The sequence below is a fragment of the Pogoniulus pusillus genome, chromosome Z (genome assembly GCF_015220805.1).
Source record: "Pogoniulus pusillus isolate bPogPus1 chromosome Z, bPogPus1.pri, whole genome shotgun sequence".
Classification (NCBI taxonomy): Eukaryota; Metazoa; Chordata; class Aves; order Piciformes; family Lybiidae; genus Pogoniulus; species Pogoniulus pusillus.
The window spans coordinates 15,315,731-15,338,792 of record NC_087309.1 but is presented as its reverse complement, the minus strand read 5'-3'; the positions used below and the strand labels follow the sequence as shown (position 1 = coordinate 15,338,792).

The following is a 23,062-nucleotide window of genomic DNA, read 5'->3' as shown; positions in this document are numbered from 1 at the left end:
ATCAATAAAGATATTGAACAGGATTGATCCTTGGGGAACACCACTAGTGACTGGCTGCCAACTCAATGGGCACCATTCTCTGGGCCTGGTCCTCCAGCCAGTTCCTGACCTAGCACAGAGTGAATCTGTCCAAGCCACGAGCTGCCAGATTTGCCAGGAGCTTATTATGACAGATGGTGTCAGAGGCTTTGCTGAATTCCAGGTAGAGTACATCCACAGCCTTCCCCACATTGACCAGGCAGAGAACCTGATCATAAAAGGAGATCAGGTTGGTCAGGCAGGACCTGCCCTTCCTAAACCCATGCTGGCTGGGCCTGATCCTTTGGCTATCCTGTAGGTGCTTTGTGATGGCACTCGTGAGCACTTCCTCTGTGTCCAGGAACAATGCATACCAACAAAAAGGAAAGCAGGGAAGAATGATAGAGGGGCTGACTAGCTAAGAAAGCAGCTCCTAGACATGCTGGCACAAAAAAAAGAAACTCTACAAGGAGTGGAAGAAAGGACAGCTGGAATGGGAGGGATATAAGGAAGCTGCCTGAGCAGCTAGAGATCTGGTTAGGAAAGCCAAGGCAGAGTTTGAATTGAATCTAGCCAGGGAGGTCAAAGGGAACACCAAACATTTCTACAGGTATATTAATGGTAAAAAGAAGTCTAGGGAAGGTGTGGGTCCCCTCAGAAAGGAAACAGGTGAAATGGTCACAAGTGACATGGAAAAAGCTGAGGTTCTCAATGACTTCTTTACCTCAGTCTTCACTTACAAAGGCCTCCAGCCACACTCCTGGAGCCATGGAAGATAATGGCAGGGGCTGGAAGGAAGAGCTGCCCATCATAAGTGAAGATAAGTTTTGTGATCACCTGAAGAACCTGAAAGTGTTCAAGTCCACAGGACCTGATGGGATACACCCACGGGTGTTGAGGGAACTGGCAGATGAGGTTGCTAAACCATATTCTATTCCAAAAGTCCTGGCAGTCTGGTGAAGTTCCCACTGACTGGAAAAGGGGAAACAGAACTCCCATTTTCAAAAAGGGTAGGAAGGAGGAGCCAGGGAACTCCAGGCCAATCAGTCTCACCTCTGTGCCCAGTAAGATCATGGAGCAGATCCTCCTGGAGGCACTACTGAGACAAGAGAATAATTAAGAGGTGATTTGCTACAATCAGCATGGCATCACTAAGGGCAAATCCTGCATGACAAACCTGGTGTCCTTCTATGAACAGGTCACAACATTCACTGATGAGGGATGAGCAACTCATGTAATTTACCTGGGCCTGAGCAAGACCTTTGACACCATCCCACACCACATCCTGGTCTCCAAGCTGGTGACACATGGGTTTGATGGGTGGACCATGAGATGGATAAAGAACTGGCTTGATGGCCACACCCAAAGAGTGGCTGTCGATGAGTCCATGTCCAAGTGGAGATCAGTGACAAATGGAGTCCCTCAGGGATCAGTCCTGGGACCAGTCTTGTTCAACATCTTCGTCAGTGCCATAGACAGAAGCATTGAGTGCACCCTCAGCAAGTTTGTTGACAACACCAAGCTGTGTGGTGCAGCAGACATGCTGGAGGGCAGGAATGCCATCCAGAGGGACCTGGACAGGCTGGAGAGGTGGGCACAAGCCAACCTCATGAGGTTCAACAAGACCAAGTGCAGTGTCCTTCACCTGGGTTGAGGCAATCCCAAGCACAAATCCAGGCTGGGCAGTGACTGGCTGGACAGCAGCCCTGAGGAGAGAGACTTGGGCGTGTTGGTGGATGAGAAGCTCAACATGAGCCAGCAGTGTACACTTTCAGCCCAGAGGGCCAACCAGATCCTGGGCTGCATCAGGAGAAGTGCGGCCAGCAGGTTGAGAGAGGTGGTTCTCCCCCACAACTCTGCTCTGCTGAGACCCTCCCTGGAGTACTGCATCCAGTTCTGGAGCCCCTGTTACAAGAGGGATGTGGACGTTCTGGAGCGTGTTCAGAGAAGGGCCACTGGGATGCTCAGAGGACTGGAGCAGCTCTGCTGTGAGGACAGACTGAAAGAGTTGGGGCTGTTCAGTCTGGAGAAGAGGAGGCTCCCAGGTGACCTTATTGTGGCTTTCCAGAATCTGAAGGGGGCTTACAAAAAAGCTGGGGAGGGACTTTTTAGAATATCAGGGAGTGACAGGACTAGGGGGAACGGAGCAAAGCTGGAGGTGGGGAGATTCAGATTGGACATGAGGGGGAAGTTGTTCATCACGAGAGTGGTGAGAGCCTGGAATGGGCTGCCCAGAGAGGTGGTTGGAGACCCGTCCCTGGAAGTGTTTAAAGCCAGGCTGGGTGGGGCTCTGGCCAGCCTGATGTAGAGTAGGGTGTCCCTGCCCATGGCAGGGGTGTTGGAACTCGATCATCACTGTGGTCCCTTCCAACTCTGACTGATTCTATGATTCTAAGCTGGGGCTGGGAGCTTGGAGAGAAGGAGACTAAGGGTGACCTCATTCATGTTTATAAATATGTAAGGGGTAAGTGCCAGGAGGCTGGAGTCAGCCTCTTCTCAGTGATGCCCAGAACAGGACAAGGGGCAATGGGTGAAAGTTGAGGCATAGGAGGTTCCATGTGAACCTGAGGAAGAATTTTTTCACTGTGAAGTTGACAGAGCATTGGATCAGGCTTCCCAGGAAGATTGTGGAGTCTCCCTCTTGGGAGACATTCAAGAACTGTCTGGATGCATTCCAGTGTGATCTGCTCTAGGTGATCCTGCTCTGGCAGGGAGGCTGGACCAGATGATCTTTTGAGGTCCCTTCCAGCCCCTGAGATTCTACGACTCTAAGATGACCTGTTCCATAGCCTTGCCTGGCCCTGAGGTGAGGTCTGCAATTTGTCATTGACCTCTTGGCTCTTTTGCCTTAAGAATAAGATATCTGACAGCATGGCACATGCACCCCTTAGCCTTTGTGCTATGTACAGACCACGTGGAAGCCTTCAGCCAGTGACATTCCCCCAAGGATCAGTACTGGGTCCAGTTTTGTTCAGTATCTTCATCAGCTACCTGGATGAGGGGCTAGAGCACCCAAGTTCACTGGAGACACAAAAGTGGGAGGCGTGACTGTCACACAGAAAAAGACATGGACTGGCTGGAGAGCTGGGCAAAGGAGACCCTCAATAAGCACAAGCATATAGTCCTGCATCTAGAAAGGAGTAACATTAGCAACCAGTACAGACTAGGGGTCATGCTTCTGGAATGCAACTCTAGGGAGAAAGACCTTGGAGCCACTAAGTTACCCATGAGAAAGCAATGTGCCTTTGTGGCCAAGAGGGCAATGGTATCCTGGGGTGCAATCAAGAAAACCATGTCCAGTGTGTCTATAGCAGTTCTTCCCCTCTTCCCTGCCCTGACAAGACCACCACTAGAGTATTATGTCCAGTGTTAGATTCTCCAGTTCAAGAGAAACAGGAATCTACTGGAGAAAGTCCAGTGGAGAGCTACAAGGACTCACACAGGACTTGAACATCTCTCCTATGAAGAAAGACTGAGCAAACTGGCCTGAGAAGAGAAGGCAGAGAGGGGGTCTTATTAATGTCTATAAAAATCTGAGGAATGGATATCAAGATGAAGGTGCCAGTCTTTTTGGTAGCATCCAGCAACAGGACAAGGACCAGTGGGTATAAGCTGGAACACAGGAAGTTCCTAGCCTGCCCTAGGTGATCCTGGCTAGATGACCTCTAGAGGTCCCTTCAAACCCCTAACACCCTGTGATACTGTGATCTCCTCCCACCTGCCCCCAAAAGCCTACCCTCAAAGGGGAAAGGAACACAGCACAAACGAAGCATGCACACAGATGTATTGCCTGAAAGGGTTAATGCATTTTTGCTCCTGCAGAAGAGGAAAAGAACTTGAGGAAGATGGTGCTGTAGATGATTTCCTGTCCACAGTGAAGTTTGCTGACAGCCACTAAAAGCTACAACCAGCACTAGAGCTTTACAGTGCAGGTATCAACATTTTATTTTTTCAAAAAGGCAAAAAAACACAGATATATCATTCAGCAACTGGAAATGTGTACAAAGTTACATATTTCAAGGAATTCACACATTAAAGAAACGAGCTCTGAAGGTTTCTGTAATGTATGGGACTTTTAAACCCTTTCACAACCGATACTACGTTTCAAATACTCTGCGATAATGTGGTATTGGGAGAGCCAGAAATCCCCGAAGATGCCAGCACTGCAAGGACAAGAGATGCCTGACCTCAATCTCTCAGCCATGAGTACTAAGGATATCCCACAAATTCTGCAAAGTAGAAAAGGAGCTGCTCCAGAAACAAAATGCCCTAATCCAAAGCCATCCCAGGAAAATCCAACAGTATCTCAAGGCTCTCAGTGAAGTGGCAGTTCACCGACATCTTTAAATTAACTCTTCCCAACCCTGATATTTAGAACAGCTTTAAGGATTGTATTAAAAAAAAAAAAAAAAACACACACCAGTATTGCAAAATTTACATGAATGCACACAACTTTAGCAATAACCATGTTTTCAGCAAAACTTGGCCATTAACTTCTTGTAGTTTATGCACAAAGCTGACTAAGAAAGGAGCCAAGCTTTCTTTCCATTTTAGCCCCTGGCTAGGAGAAGAACTATATTTTTGGACCTGGTAATACTAGGAATTACTAGAACACCAGGGAGCAGTGGTTTGTAAACACTTCTATCTTGCTATTAAATTAAGACCCACTGCATTTTCACTCTCTGCTCTGACACTATGGATCAGCTGATTGATATAATGTTCTAGGAATTCACAGGAGTTATAGGAAGTTTGGCCAATAGAAAATTCTTTAGGCAAGTTCACTCTTGGCACCAAATTTAGAGAAACACCAAGCACACATTTGATCCACAGCAGAATCACAGGCTTTCACCTCCCCCACCCCACCCTGGGATGTAGGATTTTCCATTCTATGCCAGCAAAACAATTTGAATTTTATAGGATCTCCACTCTGCAGACAGTTGGGGGAAAGGTGTCCAAGCTCACAGGCAAGACCAGAAACACAGCCCAAACCCAGCTCTAGATTCCTGAAGGATTGGCCTGTGTCAGGCAGAAATGCCTACTTCTGTCCTGGATCCTACTGTCCTCAACACCCTTCAGCTAGGCAAAGACTATATTATACTGTATTTGAGGCAAGGCTCACAAGAATATACCTAAAAGCAAATGCATCAGGGATATGCACACACAAAAAAAAAAAAAAAGGCTAGAATATATTGAGACAGGAAAAAGAACTTTTCCTGTTGTTCTTGAAGCTCTTAACTCCTTCCTCCTCTTTGCCAGCTGCAGTCCTGAGTAATGAATGTCTGCCAGATCTGTGTGGCAGCTTCCTCAGACTCTTTCCTTGTGTTTCACATTAGACAGCTTGACTGTTTCTTGCTCAAAGGCTGGTGGAGAAGGCTCATCGTGACATCCAATCATCAGCTGATAGACTATCACTCCCGCGACGGCACCAAGGAAAGGAGCAACAATTGGAACCCACCACCACTGCTTACCAGTCCTGAAAATAAAAAACAAAGTGCATGAGGTAAGAACTGCAGCTTAAGCATTAGAACATTTGTGGGTTTATCTGGAACGGTGCAAAATCTGATCATCTCCAAACATCACCACTGACCTACAAGACAATAGTACCCAACTGTTCACAGCCATTTCCTAGGCAGATATTGCCCTCCACTGCAAGGTGACAAGCAACTCAGAATAGTTACTTTCAGGACTTCTTTCATTTCTTGAATAAGATAAAGTCTTGGAAGTTGCAGTGCCTGAACCACACTCACTTCTCTTCACTGCTTTCAGGAAAGCATCCCTTGATAGCACGTTGCCTGCATTGCTTGTGGGTTTCTTAACTGTCTCCAGCAATAAAATCCATCTGTTAAACACTCAATTTTATCTTTTTTTTTTTTCCTTTTTTTGTGGTATAGACTCATGCTCTACACACACCTGAATTTCTCATGGTGTGCACTTAAGTTTCCTTGTTGATAGCAGTTTGGTCACTTGCTCTCATCACTGGAAACTGCTCAGCTTCTACAATGTCTTATCAAACAGAGCAGAGCAGCATCTTAAAAACATTTATACAGCCCTAAGACACCTCATGCATGCTTGGACTCTTCATAGAGATAGAGCTACTACACATTTGCACTTGTAATTTTTTCCCCTTGTAAAAGGTTTCTATTGACAAACACTTACCAGAACACTTCAGCACCCCAGCCAGCAATGGCTGTGAAGAGACGAGGCCCAAAGTCTCTGGCAGGGTTGACAGCATAGCCAGAGTTGAAGCCCATGGATGTTCCAATAACAAGGACAACAAAGCCAACTGTGAAAGCCTCCAGCCCAGTGGGGACAGGGTTGTTGAAGGGATCAACAATAGCCAAGACACAAACAATCAGGGAAGCAGTGCCAATGAACTGGAGAGGGGAGAAAAATATTTGGTCCAGATCAGTTGTTTAACAAAGTTATTTAAATTCCATGGGGTTCCATGCATTTAGAGCTTATCCTCTAAACTGGAAGAGCTGCATTAAATTATCCCACAGTATTATCAGACCACAGCAGACTCAGCACTTGTAGGAATGGGATAGCGCAACATGCTTCCCCTAGCAGTCCACAAGCTTGATGAAGCCCACGCCTTTTCTTACTCTGTGTTGCCAGAAAAGCTGAAGATATCTTTTGAACCTGCTTCCAATCTGCCACAACTGGCTAGCTGCTGTCTCTTTGTGACAACTGGTGGCAACTTTAAGAAGGAGACAGTCACCTCCAACACCAACCACCACATTCAGCTGACCTCTGAGCTGCGCAATAGCCACAGTAGTATTGTGATAGTGAGGAAAAGCCTTCTCTCATACTATGTGCATTCAGGAGCTAAGAGCAAGTGGTACTCTTTTCACTAGTATCCTGGCCAATGCCATATCACTGATTAGTCCCCTTAACACTAGCTTTCTTCCTGTAAAAGTCCTTTCTGACTCTACTCTCCCTTCAGGCTGATGAAACATCTGTGTCAAGTCCAAAAACCTTTCTGTGTATCTTCCTTTTAAGTTGCAATTCAAGAGGCTCAGAACCACTGCATCCTCTTCAAATGCCTCTGCATCCTTCCAGTGCCCCCTTACCTGGTCAAAGAATCCGTTCACGATGTTCAGATGCTGAGAAGGGTAGGTGGCAAAGATACCAGCAGTGCCATTCTGTCCTGTTACATACAGGTGGTTACTGCCAAAAGCCCAGATGGCATCTAGACAGGACAGGATCAAGAAAGAAGGAATTGGAGAGATTAATGATTTTCCAACAGAGAAGAATCTGCTTTGAAGATGACTAAAATGTAGGCTACACAGAGCCATAAATATTGAGATAGGATTCCCTGAAAACTTTGTTGGTATGTGTTGCAAAACCATTTCTGGCAGAGCAAAGACTCCTTTGGAGAACTTAAGGCATGATTCAGCACTACATTTTACAACCAGGCTCACGCAGGTGACCTAAGTCTGTATTCCAAATAGTTCTTGTTTGCCAGGCCCATGAAAGACAGCCAGAAAGTAAACACTAATGTGACTCCAAAGCTCCCCCAAAAGGTGCCTGGATGCCTGTAGTATCTGATTTTGGTGTCAAGATGTGAGGTATTAGTACAAATCTGATCTGCAGCAAACAGGATTTAAGCTGATCTTGCACTTTCCTCTAAGCCAATATACAAGCAGTTTCAAGTCTCAAGGCTATCTTGAAGGGCAATCAATCCCTTGCCTTACCACCATGCAGAAGCTGGATAGCTAAGCTATATGGGCTGTCTAGATTTCCTCCACAGTCAGTAGAGAGAAAAACAAGCACCTCTGAAAGTAAACAGCCTACACGGAACAATGATCCTCTTGCAGAAACAAATATCAGAAAGCAAATTCTAAGCTAAAATGTCATCCTTTATTTGAGGAAGAGCAATTTCCAGCACAGGGTCAGTTCTTGCCCATTAAGTATTGCCTGTAATGAGGAACACCACTCAGGAGGAATAGATGTATGAGAAACTGGATTTCTAGAATGTTCTCCAAGACACAGAATCACTAAAGGCAGAAAAATTACTAGGAGTTTAACTGTCTGGAAAATACCACAAGACAATGCAGAAGACTTCTATGAAATGGGTCTGAGCAACACACAAGTACAATCTCTGTCACTACTAGGGTTTCATAGGCTTTTCTGGAAGATGTACTTTAGTCCAGACAGTAGATACAAGAGCAGATGCCCAGTGATCGAGTCATCTTTATTCAAGGACCAAGACTCACACATTGACAGTGCTGGCTGGTCTTTGGATTGATTGATGAAGCTTGAACCCACCATCATGAAAGCACAAAAGCCCTCCCAGAAAGACAATAAAGAGGTTTCTCAGATCTCTGATCTGCAAGAAAATTACTCTCTCTGATCTGGAAACCAGCCTTCCTGCAGTGAGTCAGAAAGGGCAGTCATCTTACCCTAACAAACACATGAGGTTTCTTCACTTACCGTAGTACAGCCCAAAGACTATGCCAGCTCCAAGGAAAGCCCCCAGGGTTTGTGCTAGAGCATAAATTGGTAGCTTGATCCAGGGCTCCCGGGCCAAGAAGCACATGGCAAAAGTGACAGCTGGGTTCAAGTGTCCACCTGCAGAGACATTGGCATTTAGTGCAACTTTACAGGCAGAATTTGGATCACAAAGATGAACCAAGGGACACTTGCTTCCATTACGGTGCCACACAGCAGAAGTGCAGCCTTCTAAGCCTACACAACAGTTGTCACAAGTGAAATCCAGCCCATGCAGAGCCCAGCTTACCTGATACCTGTCCTGCAATCAAAATGCCAAGTGTCACTGCAAAGCCAAAGGCCAGGTTGACAGTCAGGAAACCTCCATGAGTCCCTCTGCTGAGCACAATCTGTGCAACAGAGCCACAGCCAAACAGCTAAGGAAAGAAGAAGAGACTGAAGTTATCCTCTGTTTCACAGAGCCTGTGACTGCTTCACTTACAGCTGCTTGCACTATCAGAGCCTACCCATGACTCTAAGCCTTTGCAATGTTTGTCTTTGGTTAAAGTATCTGGGCAACTTGATCTAATGGAAGATGTCTCTGCTCACTGCAGGGGTTTTGGACTAGATTGTTTTCAGTCATTCCTTCCAATCAAAACCATTCTATGATTCTATGTTATCTCCAGTGAGAGCAGGGAATGCAAAAGGACACAGCACATGCCTATCCCCTGGCAGGGGGAACCAGAGTCAGGGCCAAAACCAAAAGCAAGACTGCGTGACTAGTTGCTGGAAGTTTTGCTAAACCATCTAATTTTAAGGTGGTAGGTGAAAAGAACCACTAAATATCATCCTGGATTGAGATATCCACAGTGCTCACATTCCCACTGTGTAAGGTAGGTGCCCTACTCCTGATAACATCTCTCCTTTCATCTTCCACTGACTCCATCTGAACTGATTCTTGGTGTATAGCAGTAATTATCATATCAACAGATACTGAGAGCATCTTAAACTAGGACAGGGATTATAGACATCTTCATCTCTGCTGCCAAAACTGGACATGCCTGTGGAGCAACACAATCCAGGTCAGGGTCAAAGCCAATACATATACCTAACTTTTATCCCCTTCCATCCCCTTTACTATGGGTGAATTACTAACAACGCAAGCACTTCACTCAGCCTGCTGGGAAAGGACCAAGCAGGTAAGGTTACTGGCTGGTTTATAAGGTGGGCACTTTGTGTAGAGGTGTCTCTTGTCTAGTAACCAGGTCCACAACACGGGATATGGTGTAGAAAGAACAAAGGAACCAGCCAGCACTGCTCTCTGCTGGGTGCAGTCAGAATAGCCCTTTTGGTGTCTTCATCGTAAGCTGCTCAGGCAGGAAACCGTGGCAGAGAGTGCAACCAGGCAAAAGCAGAAAAGATTAGTCTTGTTTATTGTGCAGAAAGTAGAGCCATCGTTCCCAGCTATTCCCAAACCACCGAGAGAAGTACAGCTCCAACAGAGCAAATACATACTGGTTGATGGCCATGGTGACATCTGTTCCTTCTCTTACTCCAGATGAGCACCAGAATGCTTTAGACAGTTTTGAAGAGAGTTTTCCTCTCTAAAGCAACTCACTACATCAGTCTGACCAGTGAGGGGCCAGGCCCACGAAATGCTGCAGTGAACATCTGAATTTTGTAAGGTTTGCCCCCGGTTTTTCCTAGAGATTAAGGTATTTGTGTTATTCAGTCTGAAAGAACTGGCAGTCCTGCAAGTGGATGGTGGTTGGCTTCTTAGCCACATACCTTTTAGTTGCAGAAACCACAGAGTAAAGTTTTTTCACCTTTTACTTCCCTGTTCAACCTCAAAGGCCTTCCTTTAACCTGGAGGAATGCCAGCTCCACTATTTCTCAAGAGGTTATTCCCCATCCTCCTCCCCACCATACTACACCTGGCAATAGATCTCCAGCGTTTCCTCAGAAAAGAGTCTATGGGCCATGCAAAAACACCCTGGAGCCACTCCACAGGAGCATTACAACTATTTATCAGATAAGCCCTGAGCACTATTTGGTTTAATTCAGCATAACAGTAGAAAATGTCCCTCAGCAGATAAAGAGTAAGGTGATATTTAGGGGCAAGTTTGGATTTTAGTATGCATGTGCACAGTTCTATACTGCCAACATAGACCACTAAACACTAAAACATTCTTATTCATGATACCTGTCCCTGGCATTTGACATAGTTTTGCTGTGGTGGTGGTTATTACAGTTTTTAATCACACTATTCCTACTTCTGCTCTTTGCTAGTTTTCCATCCAATTCCTTTTTCCAGGCCGTGAGAGACAGAAGATCTTCAGCATTCCTTTTTTTTTTTAAGCCTTCCTTTTCCAGTGCTCACAAAGAAGTGCTTACAAGCAGCTAGTTTAAGTTGAAAGGCAAGCAAAGGGCAATGAAGATCAAGTAAAAACAATTCAGCATTTATCCCTGTGCTTTTAAGTCTGCAAAGGCTGTAAAAGTCCTTAGGCATTATTAGACTACAAAGTTCAGACAACAATGCTGCACACCCAGGGGTGAGACAGCCCCACATTCTCTTGATTTTAATAATCTGCCTCCAAAACTCTTTCTTCTGGAAAATATTCTGGGGGATTGGGGCTGTTGGAGTTTTGGGGCTGTGTTTTGGTCGGTTTTACATTTGTTTTTAACTTATTTAGTTACTAGAAAAAACATCCCAGCCAACAAAAACTCCTCACACAGCAGTGGGCACAACAGTCACCTATTACACCCTCATGATCCACCAGCCAAGTTCAAATTCAGCTTTAAAGTGGTGCTAATAAAATGGCTGCAACTAAGCATTACTCTGATGTATTAAAACTACTCTCCTAGGAATTTAGGCCAATGCACCCATTAACCAGGTTAATGGGAGCCTGATCCCCAATTTCAGCTTACTGGCTGCAGCAAATCTAATGGCTTTCCCCGCCAACAGGGAGACTTCTCACACCTCATGAGCTGATCCAAGTCCTTACATTAAAATATTTAAAAAAAATTAAAAATCCCTGTTCTTCAGGATTTGTGAGGTGAACTGGTTCGAGGGTGGAAGGGAACGGCAAACTCCAAAGCTTGTATACGGGAGAAGACAGCCAGAAGCAACAGCAGCAAAAGCAGGAAAAGGTAGCAAGTTCCTGGAGTTCTTAAAGTCTCCTGTGTCCAGATCATGTTTGGAGAATGGCCATTTGGCTTCATCACCCAAGGTAAAAACACCCTGTCTGAGTGGCTGGACACCAGAAAGCCCTGGAGACAAGCCACAGCTGGTAGAAAAGGAGTACATAATAACACTGGGAAAGCTAATTAAGAATGAGGCCACCCTAGTGGCTCAGGAGGAAGGTAGTGTTCAGCACTCCTCTGCACGGCAGCCAGGTTTCTTTGCTTTCTTGCCTCCTGTGTTTTTGCTGGTGCTTTTTCACGCCTTTAAGTGCAACACAAGAGGCCTGGGTGCATTTGTTCTTAGACTTCAAATAGATTGACCTCTAAATCAAGATGGGCAAGTTTTTCTGGCATAGACCAAGAGAATGGTGATTACCTGAACTGCAGGTTTCCTCCTTAGCCAGAAAGAGCCCGAGGGATTAGGCAAGGAGCCTACTGTAAAACTGCCATAATCACCTCAGTGGATGGGAAAGGCCACTCAGCCCTTGCTGCCCTCTGAATCGTAGAATCAGTCAGGGTTGGAAGACACCACAAGAATCATCTGGTTCCAACCCCCTTGCCATGGGCAGGGACACCCTGCCCTAGATCAGGCTGGCCAGAGCCTCATCCAGCCTGGCCCTAAACATCTCCAGGGATGGGCCCTCAACCACCTCCCTGGGCAACCCATTCCAGGCTCTCACCACTCTCATGGTGAACAACTTCCTCCTCACATCCAGTCTGGATCTCCCCACCTCCAGCTTTGCTCCATTCCCCCTAGTCCTGTCACTCCCTGATAGCCTAGAAAGTCCCTCTCCAGCTTTTTTGTAAGCCCCCTTCAGATAGTGGACGGCCACAGTAAGGTCACCTCAGAGCCTACTCTACTCCAGACTGAATAGCCCCAACTCTTTCGGTCTGTCCTCACAGGAAAGGACAGTGGTTAGTGGGGAAGAAGCCAGAAGGGCAGTCAAACACTAGTCCACTCTGAAGGAGGAGACCCTGAGATATTCATGGAAGATTTTAAGCCTTAAACATTAAGCACACAAAAGGACACCTCTCTTCATAAAAGAACAAAACTTAGGACTATCCTACAACCCCCTCAAGGTAGCAGGTTTGTAGGGAGGGTATAGAAGACTATCAATTTAGTCAGTTTAAAACCACCTCCTAACTCCTGTGCAGCTCAAGGCAAGGACCTAAAGGCCTCTTGCTGCTCTCCAGAGGACACAGGGCCCAACCTGGTAGATATGAAGACAGGTCCACACCCATTGCACTTTCTGCTCAAGCAGCATGCAGAGATCCTCGTCAACTCCGTGGTCTTGTGGATGACCCCCTCTGCCACAAAAAGTGCAAGGAGCACTGTCATTTTTGTCTTTCCTCAAAGTACCTCTTCAACAGTCAGACTGAGCATTGCTTATAATTTTCAAAGCAAGGAGAAACATTAAACTCCAGTCTGGGTTTTTGTCCAGCACAGCTGGAGACAGCATTGACAGAAGCAGTCTTACAGCAAAAGGCAGCAGGAGATGGTCTGCCGTGTTACACCTCTTTCTGCACCACCCACTGTCCCCGACGAGCCAGGCAGGGCTGCACGTCTCAAGAGATAAGAGCTGTGCCACATGTAAGTAAATGCTGCAGCTACGCTGCACTGGGGAGCGCAGCAGCACTCAGCACAAGAAACCTGAGCAATGGCCAGCAGAAGAATGGGGCTTTAGAGAGGAAATGGACTATTTCATGTTTTTCACACATGCAAAAGCAGTATCGTTTATTACTATGGTATCTCTGGTATTCCTTAGGTTGGGAGGCTACAGTTCTTAGAAAGACCCACGGTTGTGGTGAGGTTTGAGGTCACAGAATTGGGAACTCCTGGGAAAAATCTGCCTCTCTGCTGAGGACAGTTTATGGCAATTACACTGTCCCATTCTTAGGAAAAAGAAACCTCCCTGCTTTTGCACAGAGACAGGAAGGAGAAACAGTTCTGACCAGTTAATGAAGAGCTCCAACTTCTTCCTGGTGAAGTCAGTGAGTCGAAGGCAGCAGTACTGCCATTTGCCCACATCTCCAGGCACAGACTGTTTGCAGGGAAGAATCAACCTCTCATGCTTACACCAAAGATTTCTAGCCTCTTTTAAAGCCTAGCAGAACACTTATAATGAAAATAACTTTCAAAATTACTCTTTAAATATAATTCACTTTAAAAATTACTTTCTCCAAATGTAACAAGTTCAGTTCAAGAAAACCAGCACAGATGGAACAGCAACTTTGCCACACTAGATGAGAGTGGAACAAGCAGCAACTTCAGGCTCTGCAACACCAACAGTTAAATGAGTGTCCCTTCATGTTAATCATCTCAACCACTTTGTTATTTTTGTTTCTGTGGTCTGCAGCACACTTAGACCCCCAAAAAAGCCCCTGCTTGGCTAAAATGTCAAGACAGTCTTGACTGAAAAGTAGTCAGGAACTGTTTTGCTTTGTGTGCTTTGACAGCAGTGAATCACAGTTAGTATGGCTTGGAAATAAATTATAAACAGCAAATTACTCCTCCTGCAAATGTGAAAACCAAATAGAGTCCAGAATTGGTATTCAGAGCCAGCAGGGCAAAGCAAACAGATCAAATCTTTAAGAGAGGCATGGAGGCCTGCTACTGGAAGTCTAGCTTTAGTAAGTTGCTACAGTACAGTACAAACCGGCAAGCGACTTGGAAAACGCCCTCAGCATTTTCATTGCTTAACTACTGCCAGCGAGCAGTGCTTCCAACAGAGGTATGAAGTGCAAATCTGAAGTGCCACTTGTAAAGGGCATTTTGAAGGTGGGAGGAAAAAAGTGATCTTAGTTATCCAAAGAAGTGTAGAATCAGCATTACTGATCTTGTACCAATGAGGACACTACCCACAGACTAAGACCACATTGTGTAAGATGCTGCATGCAGCAAAAGTGACTTGCAAGTAGAGAGCACCTCACCTTTCTGCCATTTAGGGCTTGGCTGCTCTTAGTTGGATTTGTTTTCTTCTAAAGAGGCACTATTTTGTTTTAACATTTGCTACCTTTACAACTTACTCTAAAAACAGGAAAAATAAAACACATGCACTGGTTTGAATCTTGCAGACAAAGATACTTTGCAGGGCTCTGAAAAGAGTTTGAGAGCACTTCAGTCATTATGCAAGTGGGGGGGGGGAAAAAAGAGGAGGGAATAAACTGAAACCATGCCAATATCCACAATGGGACAAGTTTTACATTACACAGTAAAATTTAAAGTAAGATGCAAACTTTAAACAGGCTCCCTCCCTTGGGGCTCAGGAAGTTGATTTCAGTGTGAATGATACTGAACTCTAAGTCTATCCTCGCTTCTGTTCTAGATGTATTTGTGTTGAGGGAACTTCATCTCTCATGAAGACGATTTCACAGACTCCAGGACTTTCTTCAGGTACTTTATTATCTGAAACCCCTAACAGGTATTTATTAAGCTCAAAAGCAACTAAATGCCTACACAGACTACTCAGCCTGGTGGAAAGGTATATAATAAGGACTCCTGCAAGGTATAGAATGAATTAGTCCCAAGAGAGATTGTCAAACTACTATCCAGGCAATGTAAAAGAAGTAGTCAGTCATAGGATGTTAGGGGTTGGAAGGGACCCAAAGAGATCATCAAGTTCAATCCCCCCTGCCACAGCAGGACAATACTATCTAACACAGATCACAGAGGAACACATCCAGACAGGCCTTGAAAGTCTCCAGAGAAGGAGACCTCACAACCTCCCTGAGGAGCCTGTTCCAGTGCCCTGTGACCCTTACAGTAAAGAAGTTCCCCCTTGTGTTGAGGCAGAACCTCTTTTGCTGCAACTGACACCCATTGCTCCTTGTCCTATCACAGGGAGCAGTGAGCAGAGCCTGTCCCCCCTCTCCTGGCCAGCCCTCAGATACTTATAAACATTTATCAAATCCCCTCTAAATCTTCTTCTGCAAGACCACTTCAGGCAGGTGATACAACAAAAAGATGCAAAAGAATGCAGGTAGTAGGGAGCAAATAAATAAGGGGTTTAAGTAAAATTAGAATTGTACTATTTCAGTAAGAAGAACAGACTGGAACAGCTCCAAGATAGAAAAGGATTAACTTCCATCAGACTAGTATTGTAGGCTTGCTGCCCTGGAAACCCTTTCCCTCTCTCTACAGCCTGGTTTTCACTGCTGACAACTCAGGAGCATTTACTGTATTTAGAACTTTCCCATTCTCCTATCAGTGCACCCCACCTCCCATCATGGACACAGAGTACCTAAAGCCTTCTACCCAGTACAGAGTTGATGCAGGAGATTCTAGATGACTTTTACAAGGCCTAGAAGATGAAGCTAAGCATGTCAAAGCCAGCAGTTTTTTTGACCCTAAACACTAGCTCAGGAATTTCTGGGAAAGGCAGGGGATTTTCTTGTACACTTACACACACATTTACAGCTGTGGTGTTCCTGAGGACGAGGCACAAGTTGGTCACTTTTACCAATGCATTACCTAACCTGGCTGATGGGTGCCCACTACCACCCTCGTTTGGTTGTAACTTTGAGCCAACCCAGGCTCTGAGCATGTCCCAACTCCTCTCTGCTCCAGAGAGATAAGACTGCAGGGGAAAGTGATCTCTGTTGTGCTGTCTAACACAGTCAGAAGAAGAAATAATATTTGGGGGATTCTGAGCCCTCTGGAGGGCTCATCTCCACATGACTAATGTCTTGCTTTATTTCCCAGGAATATTAGCTTTACTAGCAGGAGAAGTTATTTTGCTTTACAAGTCTTACCTTGCTTTAGTCCCAAGACTAACTGCAGCAAGATCAGTGATTCATAGACAGCACCTTCCTACTTGTTAATCGCTTTCCTATCAGCTTTTACCCACCTTAATTTCAAATTAGCCTTTCCTGAAAAATCAAAGGTCTTGTTTGCAAATCACTAAAGCCAGGTGACTCTGATGATAAAAATCACCATATTGTGTCAAGCCCTTTTCTTTCAAGAGTGGCAGTATTTCACAGGGTCTTCACAGAGCTCTCCATCCTCCCACACAAGGCTTAGTTTCCCCTTCTTCCTCATCACAAAACAAAATTATTTATAAAAGCAGAACATTTTGTGTTAGACCTTTTATGTTGTTCCCTTATCAAGCCTTCCCTCACTTTCAGCTCCCTCGTCCACCAGGTTTCTCCTTTAGAAGTTCTCCCATTAGTTAAAGAGGTGTAAACCACAGCCATTCCACTGATACCTATAGGATTGCTCTAGATTGACACCATTTCAGAGGAACTTTCACCCGCAGATATTTGTTATGCAAACAACAACTCACTTCTGTTGCAGTATTGACACACCAAACCTGTGTCCTACCACGTAGTCCTGCATTTTCAGATACAGACGCCCAAAGCCAGATATCCCTGTCCTGGTTTTGCAATAAGAGCATTTGCTCTTCACTCTTCACAACTGTTCTAGCTGTTCATCTCTGCCTTTGACTTGAAAGTTCTGCAAACTAAGTCATTTACATAGATATCTACCCCGTTTTATCCCTTATATCCCATCCAGGCAGAAAAGTTTTGTTGCTATTCACCACTTAAAAAACACACTGACAGCTCAGTGTTGCCCCATAGAGCTCCCAATCAGCTGCTGACACAGGCTGCCATGGTGTCATGCAGCCCCTCTGATAAGACACTGGGGAACCTCCCACCATCAGCAAAAACACACTGCAACGGTTTAAACTCTGGTTGCTTCTTCACTATAGGATGCACAAGGGAAACAAAGCAAGAGGAAAAAACTGTCACTTCCCTGGGCAATGACACTCTAAAGTATTTCAGTGCCAAGAAAGTGCTCCAGGGCAGACAGAAAGGAAATTTTACATGATGTGCAGCAAAACACTTGCTGCTGCTGCTGCTGCTTACAGAGAGACATTTTGCTCCCTGTGCCTAGCAGATGCACAAAAGCCCCTCATACCCTCCACAAACTCTTCAAAGCCTACTAACCATCAGACCTCCCCCCAGGATCACTCTTCCATGAAAAGCAGCTTTCATTAACTACTTCCCTGTGAATAGGGCCTTCTCCTCTAGTGCCCATGTGGCAGGTTGTACCCTAGTGTGGGTCATCTCCAGTACAGGCTCTAGCAGAAGCACTGAACCTTTACAAGGACAAATTCTGTTCTCCATCCAGAGGCTACAGAGCATCCCTGCACCATAAACTCACCACCAGGATCAGGGTCCCCAGGCATTCAGCCAGCGCTTGCCGCACTAATTTGTTTCTGATCCTCAGATGCTCCTCAATAGTAGCAAGAATGTCCTTTTGCCGTCCCATCACAGCAGAGGTACCCTTGAAGTGGTGACAAGGAAAAAGGCAGAAGCTAGCAAAGCTTCAGCAAGGTTTCCTCCCTAGCAGAGCTGCCTTTGCTTATAAGTTCTGTGATGCCTGACACACCCCCTGGGTAACCACACCCCCTCCACCCGCTCTTCAAGCCCAACTTAATTTTTTCCTCCTTTTCTGTGTGAGACAGAGTGGGTGGTTTTCTTCATTTTCCTTATTGCTTGCACAGGTGAGTAAAAGATTCAGAAGTGTCAGAAGAAGGAGGAATTAAACATGGCAAAGGTGTCTTGCTCAAACTTCCGCTGTTTTCGTCACTTACCACCTAAATCATGGGGCCATATCTGCCCCAGCTAGAGACCTAAAAGCTAAATTCAAGGGCTGAGCAATGTCTTAACACATCTGTGTGAGCATGGTACCCTCTGACAAGTGCTTTTTTGTTCATTCAAAGGCTGCAACTGCTTTTTCAGCAAAATTACAAAGCAGGAGGGTTTGACCGACACACTTGTGGGGTGAGTCTGAGGCATCTCCTCACTGGTATTGTGAAGCAAGGTAAGACTTTTCTTGGTGAAAATTTGCATCTGGGTCCAGACTCTTACACACCATTACAGTTTGTCTCACCCTCCCAGGCCTTTGGGGCAGTAGTCCAGTCTCCATGGAAGCCATGAGAGACCCCCAGTGAAGAGCCAATCCCCATCACAGGACCTTCACGAGGAGCCCACAGACTCATTGTGTCACAGGAACCAACTCTTGCTGCCTTTTTATCCTCAGTAACATTCTGTATCACTCTTGGCCAATTCTATAGGATGACCTGAATGAAAGCTGTCCCAGCCTGTACCATCTGGGGTAAGGGCTGCTAACAGGACGCATGCTGCTTGTGACATCTGGTTTGTGTTACGTGAGTAGTAAAAATTCCCTCTGCTTCTTTACTCACCAGGGCTTGACACAGAGCAGCAGGGCTGAATTTGCTGGGCTGAAGGGGACTCTTTTCCTGGATTTATTCCCCCTCCTTCTCTCTGCAAAGCCACAGATGCATAGCTTTTCCTCGTCTCCTTACTTAACCATCAACTTTCCTGTTGCAAAAGCAGAGCTTTTGAGTGCAGTGGTGAATAGGCCTTTATTTCATGCAGAATCTGCAGCCAGCCTGAGGAGCAGTGTCAGGAATGTGGTTAAGAAAGCAATAAAGTGTGAGGAATCAAATTAAGGGAAACACTGAGTCCAAACATAATTATAGGGACAGGAAATTTTCCTCACTACTTTATGCTCAGGCCCAGACTGGTATCAACAGCATCAATGGGGTCCTCTGAATTACAAGTACTCCGTCAGCCTCGTACACGCTCACTGCTGTAGGAGTTTGCAAAGCAGCAGTCAGGATATCCATTTTTAACCTTATCTCTACATCTTTCCCCTCACCATCTTGCTGTGTACCACCAGAGCCATGGAGGATCAACAGCCCCTTCCCTCTTGGCTTCCCCTTGCATTCCCCTCTGCTTTGTGCTCCGCTCTGACCTTTTCACCTTGGCTTTTGCAGCAAAGCCATCACAACCAGAAACAAAGCTTTGTGTTGTTTCTTTTCCCTTTTGGCAGTTCCTAAGCTAAGGTCTGTCATCTGTTTTGCCATTTGTTGTATCACCAGTGTGAAGATGCTGTGTTCTGTGGCATAGAATTTATTGAGATTTATTTATACTGGGTCCTGGATCCTGTTCCTGCTCCAGTGGTAGGGACAGGGCCATAAGACCAGAGGATATAGATATTTCTTCACAGCTTGAAGTGAGGGGAGATGTCTAGGCTTCCAGGCCGACAGCAGAAGATGGTGGTAACATCAACATCAAAGCTAATGCTCGAAAAAGTCTAGACAGATGAAAGCCCAGAGATCCAGGGTGGGGTGGGCACTCCAACACTGGCTCTGCAACTGACTCACTGCCTGACCCTGAGCAAATCCTTTACCTTTCCACACCTCAGCTTCTCCATCAGTAAACTTAGGAGAGCGACATCTGATTCTCCTCTTGGGGCGTTGTGTGGGTGAATCACCGCAGTCCAAGATCCAATGACTTAAAATGAGCAATAGAGACTTATGCAATTTCTTTCCCAACAGACAGCCATGTTATTATCTAGGAAGGAGCTTGGGGAAGGGACAGTGATGTAACAGCGGCAGAAGCGGAAGATCTTTTCAGAAGCAATAATTAATCAAAGCATGGGTAAGGGCTGCAAGGCCCCAGTGCTGGAGTTTCTCTGTGCCAAGACAGGAATCACCCTGCTTCAACATTCAGCTAGACTGCAGGGTCGCATGATCTAAGCACCAAACAATTTGTGTCACCAGCAATGAGTTTCCAAACAAGCTCATCTCTTGCAGTAACTGGTGCACATGGTGCTGGTACCCACCTGGGTGGTTAGCAGACATCCACAAGTCAGTAGGTGTAAACAAGAAAGGGTGTAGCACTAAGACTAACAAGCCAGGCCACCAGGACTGATGGTCTCTCCTAGTGTCAGTTGGACACAGTGAGAAGCCCATGCCTATAGCATTGCCTTGCATGGATACTGAAAGAGAATCTTTTATAGCACAAAGGCTCAAAGACAGAAAATGTCCACAATTCTTTCACAACAACCTACATCCCATTTCCTTTCTGTGATCATCCATTCTGCAATTCTGTGATCTCCTGGTGTGTCTCCTTCTGTTCTACCACCCAGTGACCACCACTGCCTCCTTAGGAAGGCAAATTGGGAAAAGGGGAGGAGATCCGTGGGTTGAAATGGAAAGACGTGATGATGATAATGATGATAACAATACTAATACTGACATCAAGGACACCAAGTTAGACTCAGCCTATGGAGTGGTGATAAAATGCACACTCCCAGAAGTGACAGCTGGATGTCTAGCACTGTGAACACCACAGCTGCAATGAAAACATGACAGTCACAGCACAAGGGAGAGTTTGCCACAGGAGCAGAATGATGAGCAAGATCCTTCAGGGATGGAGGTGACTGAGAGAAGAGACTGTTACCAGCAAGGTTTCTGATTGGTAGTGAACATGACTTCTACAGCATGGAATATTTCTGTTGGCCAGCTTGGGTTGGCTGCCCTGGCTTTTGCTCCTCCTAGCTTTAACATCTGGCTAACTTAAAGCAGCTAAATATCTTGATCACTGTGGAGACTCACTTGCAATGTCTGGACACAAGTGAAAACAAAGTGTCTTATCAACTTTGTTCTCACTCAATTGGATGCTGCAGTCTTCTCAAAAATGCAGCATTCCTGAACAGAAAACTGATCCTATGATTCTATCCCAGTGAAACCAGGACATGGTGGCAGGGCCAAAGCTATTTAAGCTCCATGAGGAGACCTTTATTGACATTTGTGGCATAATTCAAACATGAAGTGTCTAAGTGCATAGCGTGAACTACCCCTCTTTATCTGCGCAGTGCCAAAAAATCAAGACATTGGGGGAGGGGAGAGGCAGGGGCAATGTAACACTTTAACTGATGAAAATAGGGACACCATTTTCTTCTTGTGCTCTTTCCATAGATCCCAGCCTTTTCATCCCATGTACCATGAGACCAACAAATAATGCAATGCCTAGGAATGAGCCAAGATTTGAAACCTCTGGCCCTGGTCCAGCAGAGCACTTGTCTGTAATGGTTGTCACTTTCTTCCTCCCTTCCTTTCTCTCCTGCAGAACTATGCAGTACACCACAAGAAGCTTGCTGTACTCAAACTGTTATTTCTAGACAAGAACCAAAACTAACACCCGGGTTCCGAGTTTGCTGTTTGCATTTCAGCCTTGCTGCTTGGCTGCCTCCTTCGTCACTCCACTCCAGAAGAAAGACACAGGTGAAATTTTGAAGGAAGAACCGATCTTTGGCTGTTCCCTTTCAGCTGGTTTTCCACTGTCTCTGATGGCACAAAATAAACAGCCTTGTAACCTCCTTGGTTTCTGCAGAGTGCTGAATCAACCTCCAGCAGTGTAATTCTGGCTGTAAAAAAACTAAGTTTACCAAAGGTTTTCTTTTTACCAGACTTTTTCTTAAGCAGTTGAATGGATATACAGCTGGGCTGATGGGTTCCACGTCTTGTCACGGCCAAATTGATTTACCAACCCCAGGATGGATGGTGCAATCCAATAGGAGAGAAGCATGAATCACATCAATCTGTAATGAGTCATTCATTGCACTGATGGGTCACCTGGTGCAAAAGCCGTTATGCCAAGAGAGGTCACTGTGTCAAAGCATGACAGGATTCATCCTTGTGAAATTTCCCTTTGAAAGACACCTTTCACCATCTCCTTCCCATGGTCTACTTGACAGACCAATATGGTGGCATGTTCAGAAGATTTAATTACAGCAAAAATTACAGCGTGCCTAGCAAGGTAGGGTAGGAAGTGAGTGGGTAGGAAGTTTATAAGCTTTCTAAACCATGCTAGCTGGAGGGTTGAGTACAGTGATTTCAACATACTGTCTTGAATGTCTGGATTTTCAAAGCTCATTGTTCATTTCTGTGTCTGCTTAGCCCTCCACCTTGAGATAGGAAAAATGGAGAAATTCCCCCAGGGAACAGTAGCGGTTTGCAGAGCTGAGGGTTCTTGTAGAGGAAAAATTAGAGAGGCAAAAGCCCACTTGGAGCTCAGGCTGGACACGGCTGCCAAGGAAAATAAAAAGTGTTTCTTTAAATATATGAATGGCAAGAGAAGGGGCAAGGACAACCTCCAGTCCTTACTAGATAGAGAGGGGAACATAGTGACAAAGGATGAGGAAAAGGCAGAGGTGCTTAACACCTTCTTTGCCTCAATCTTTGCTAGTGGGACAGGTTGTCTCCAGGACAGCTGGACTCCTGAAGTGGTGGATGGAGTCAGGGGTCAGTACAGTCCCCCTCTAATCCATGAGGAAGCAGTAAGGGACCTGCTGCGTCATTTGGATCCTCACAAGTCCATGGGACCGGTTGGGATCCACCCTAAGGTGCTGAGAGAGCTGGCAGCTGAGCTGGCCAAGCCACTCTCCATCATTTATCAGCAGTCCTGGCTCACTGGAGAGGTCCCTGAAGACTGGAAGCTGCCAATGTGATACCCATTCACAAGAAGGGTCGTAAGGAGGAGCCAGAAAACTACAGACCTGTGAGCCTGACCTCAGTGCCAGGCAAGGTCATGGAACAGGTCATCTTGGGTGCCA

General features: G+C 45.7%; 1 protein-coding gene and 1 long non-coding RNA gene across 2 annotated transcripts; one reads left to right on the top strand and one right to left on the bottom strand.

Moving 5' to 3' along the window:
• Positions 1-3,938: 3,938 nt before the first annotated feature.
• Positions 3,939-17,954, bottom strand: AQP3 (aquaporin 3 (Gill blood group)). Its single transcript, XM_064140408.1, has 6 exons — positions 17,795-17,954; positions 8,759-8,885; positions 8,452-8,589; positions 7,089-7,207; positions 6,175-6,392; positions 3,939-5,491 (listed from the first exon to the last, which is right to left on the bottom strand). Exons 1-6 carry the CDS (start codon positions 17,900-17,902, stop codon positions 5,323-5,325), a joined length of 879 nt encoding a protein of 292 aa, XP_063996478.1. The 5' UTR covers positions 17,903-17,954; the 3' UTR covers positions 3,939-5,322.
• Positions 17,955-18,093: 139 nt separating this feature from the next.
• LOC135193181 (uncharacterized) lies at positions 18,094-21,720 on the top strand. Its single transcript, XR_010309130.1, has 4 exons — positions 18,094-18,137; positions 18,357-18,457; positions 18,711-18,803; positions 21,577-21,720. It is a non-coding gene; the product is annotated as an uncharacterized LOC135193181 (long non-coding RNA).
• The last annotated feature ends 1,342 nt before the right edge of the window (positions 21,721-23,062 follow it).

Bases quoted from the DNA above. Each gene is read 5' to 3' on its own strand.
- AQP3 (XM_064140408.1), bottom strand. From the start codon at position 17,902: ATGGGACGGCAAAAGGACATTCTTGCTACTATTGAGGAGCATCTGAGG. The intron at 7,208-8,451 runs GTAAGTGAAGAA...TGTCCTGTCTAG, and splicing joins AGTCTTTGGGCTGTACTACG to ATGCCATCTGGGCTTTTGGC. The intron at 5,492-6,174 runs GTAAGTGTTTGT...TTTTATTTTCAG, and splicing joins TGGGGTGCTGAAGTGTTCTG to GACTGGTAAGCAGTGGTGGT.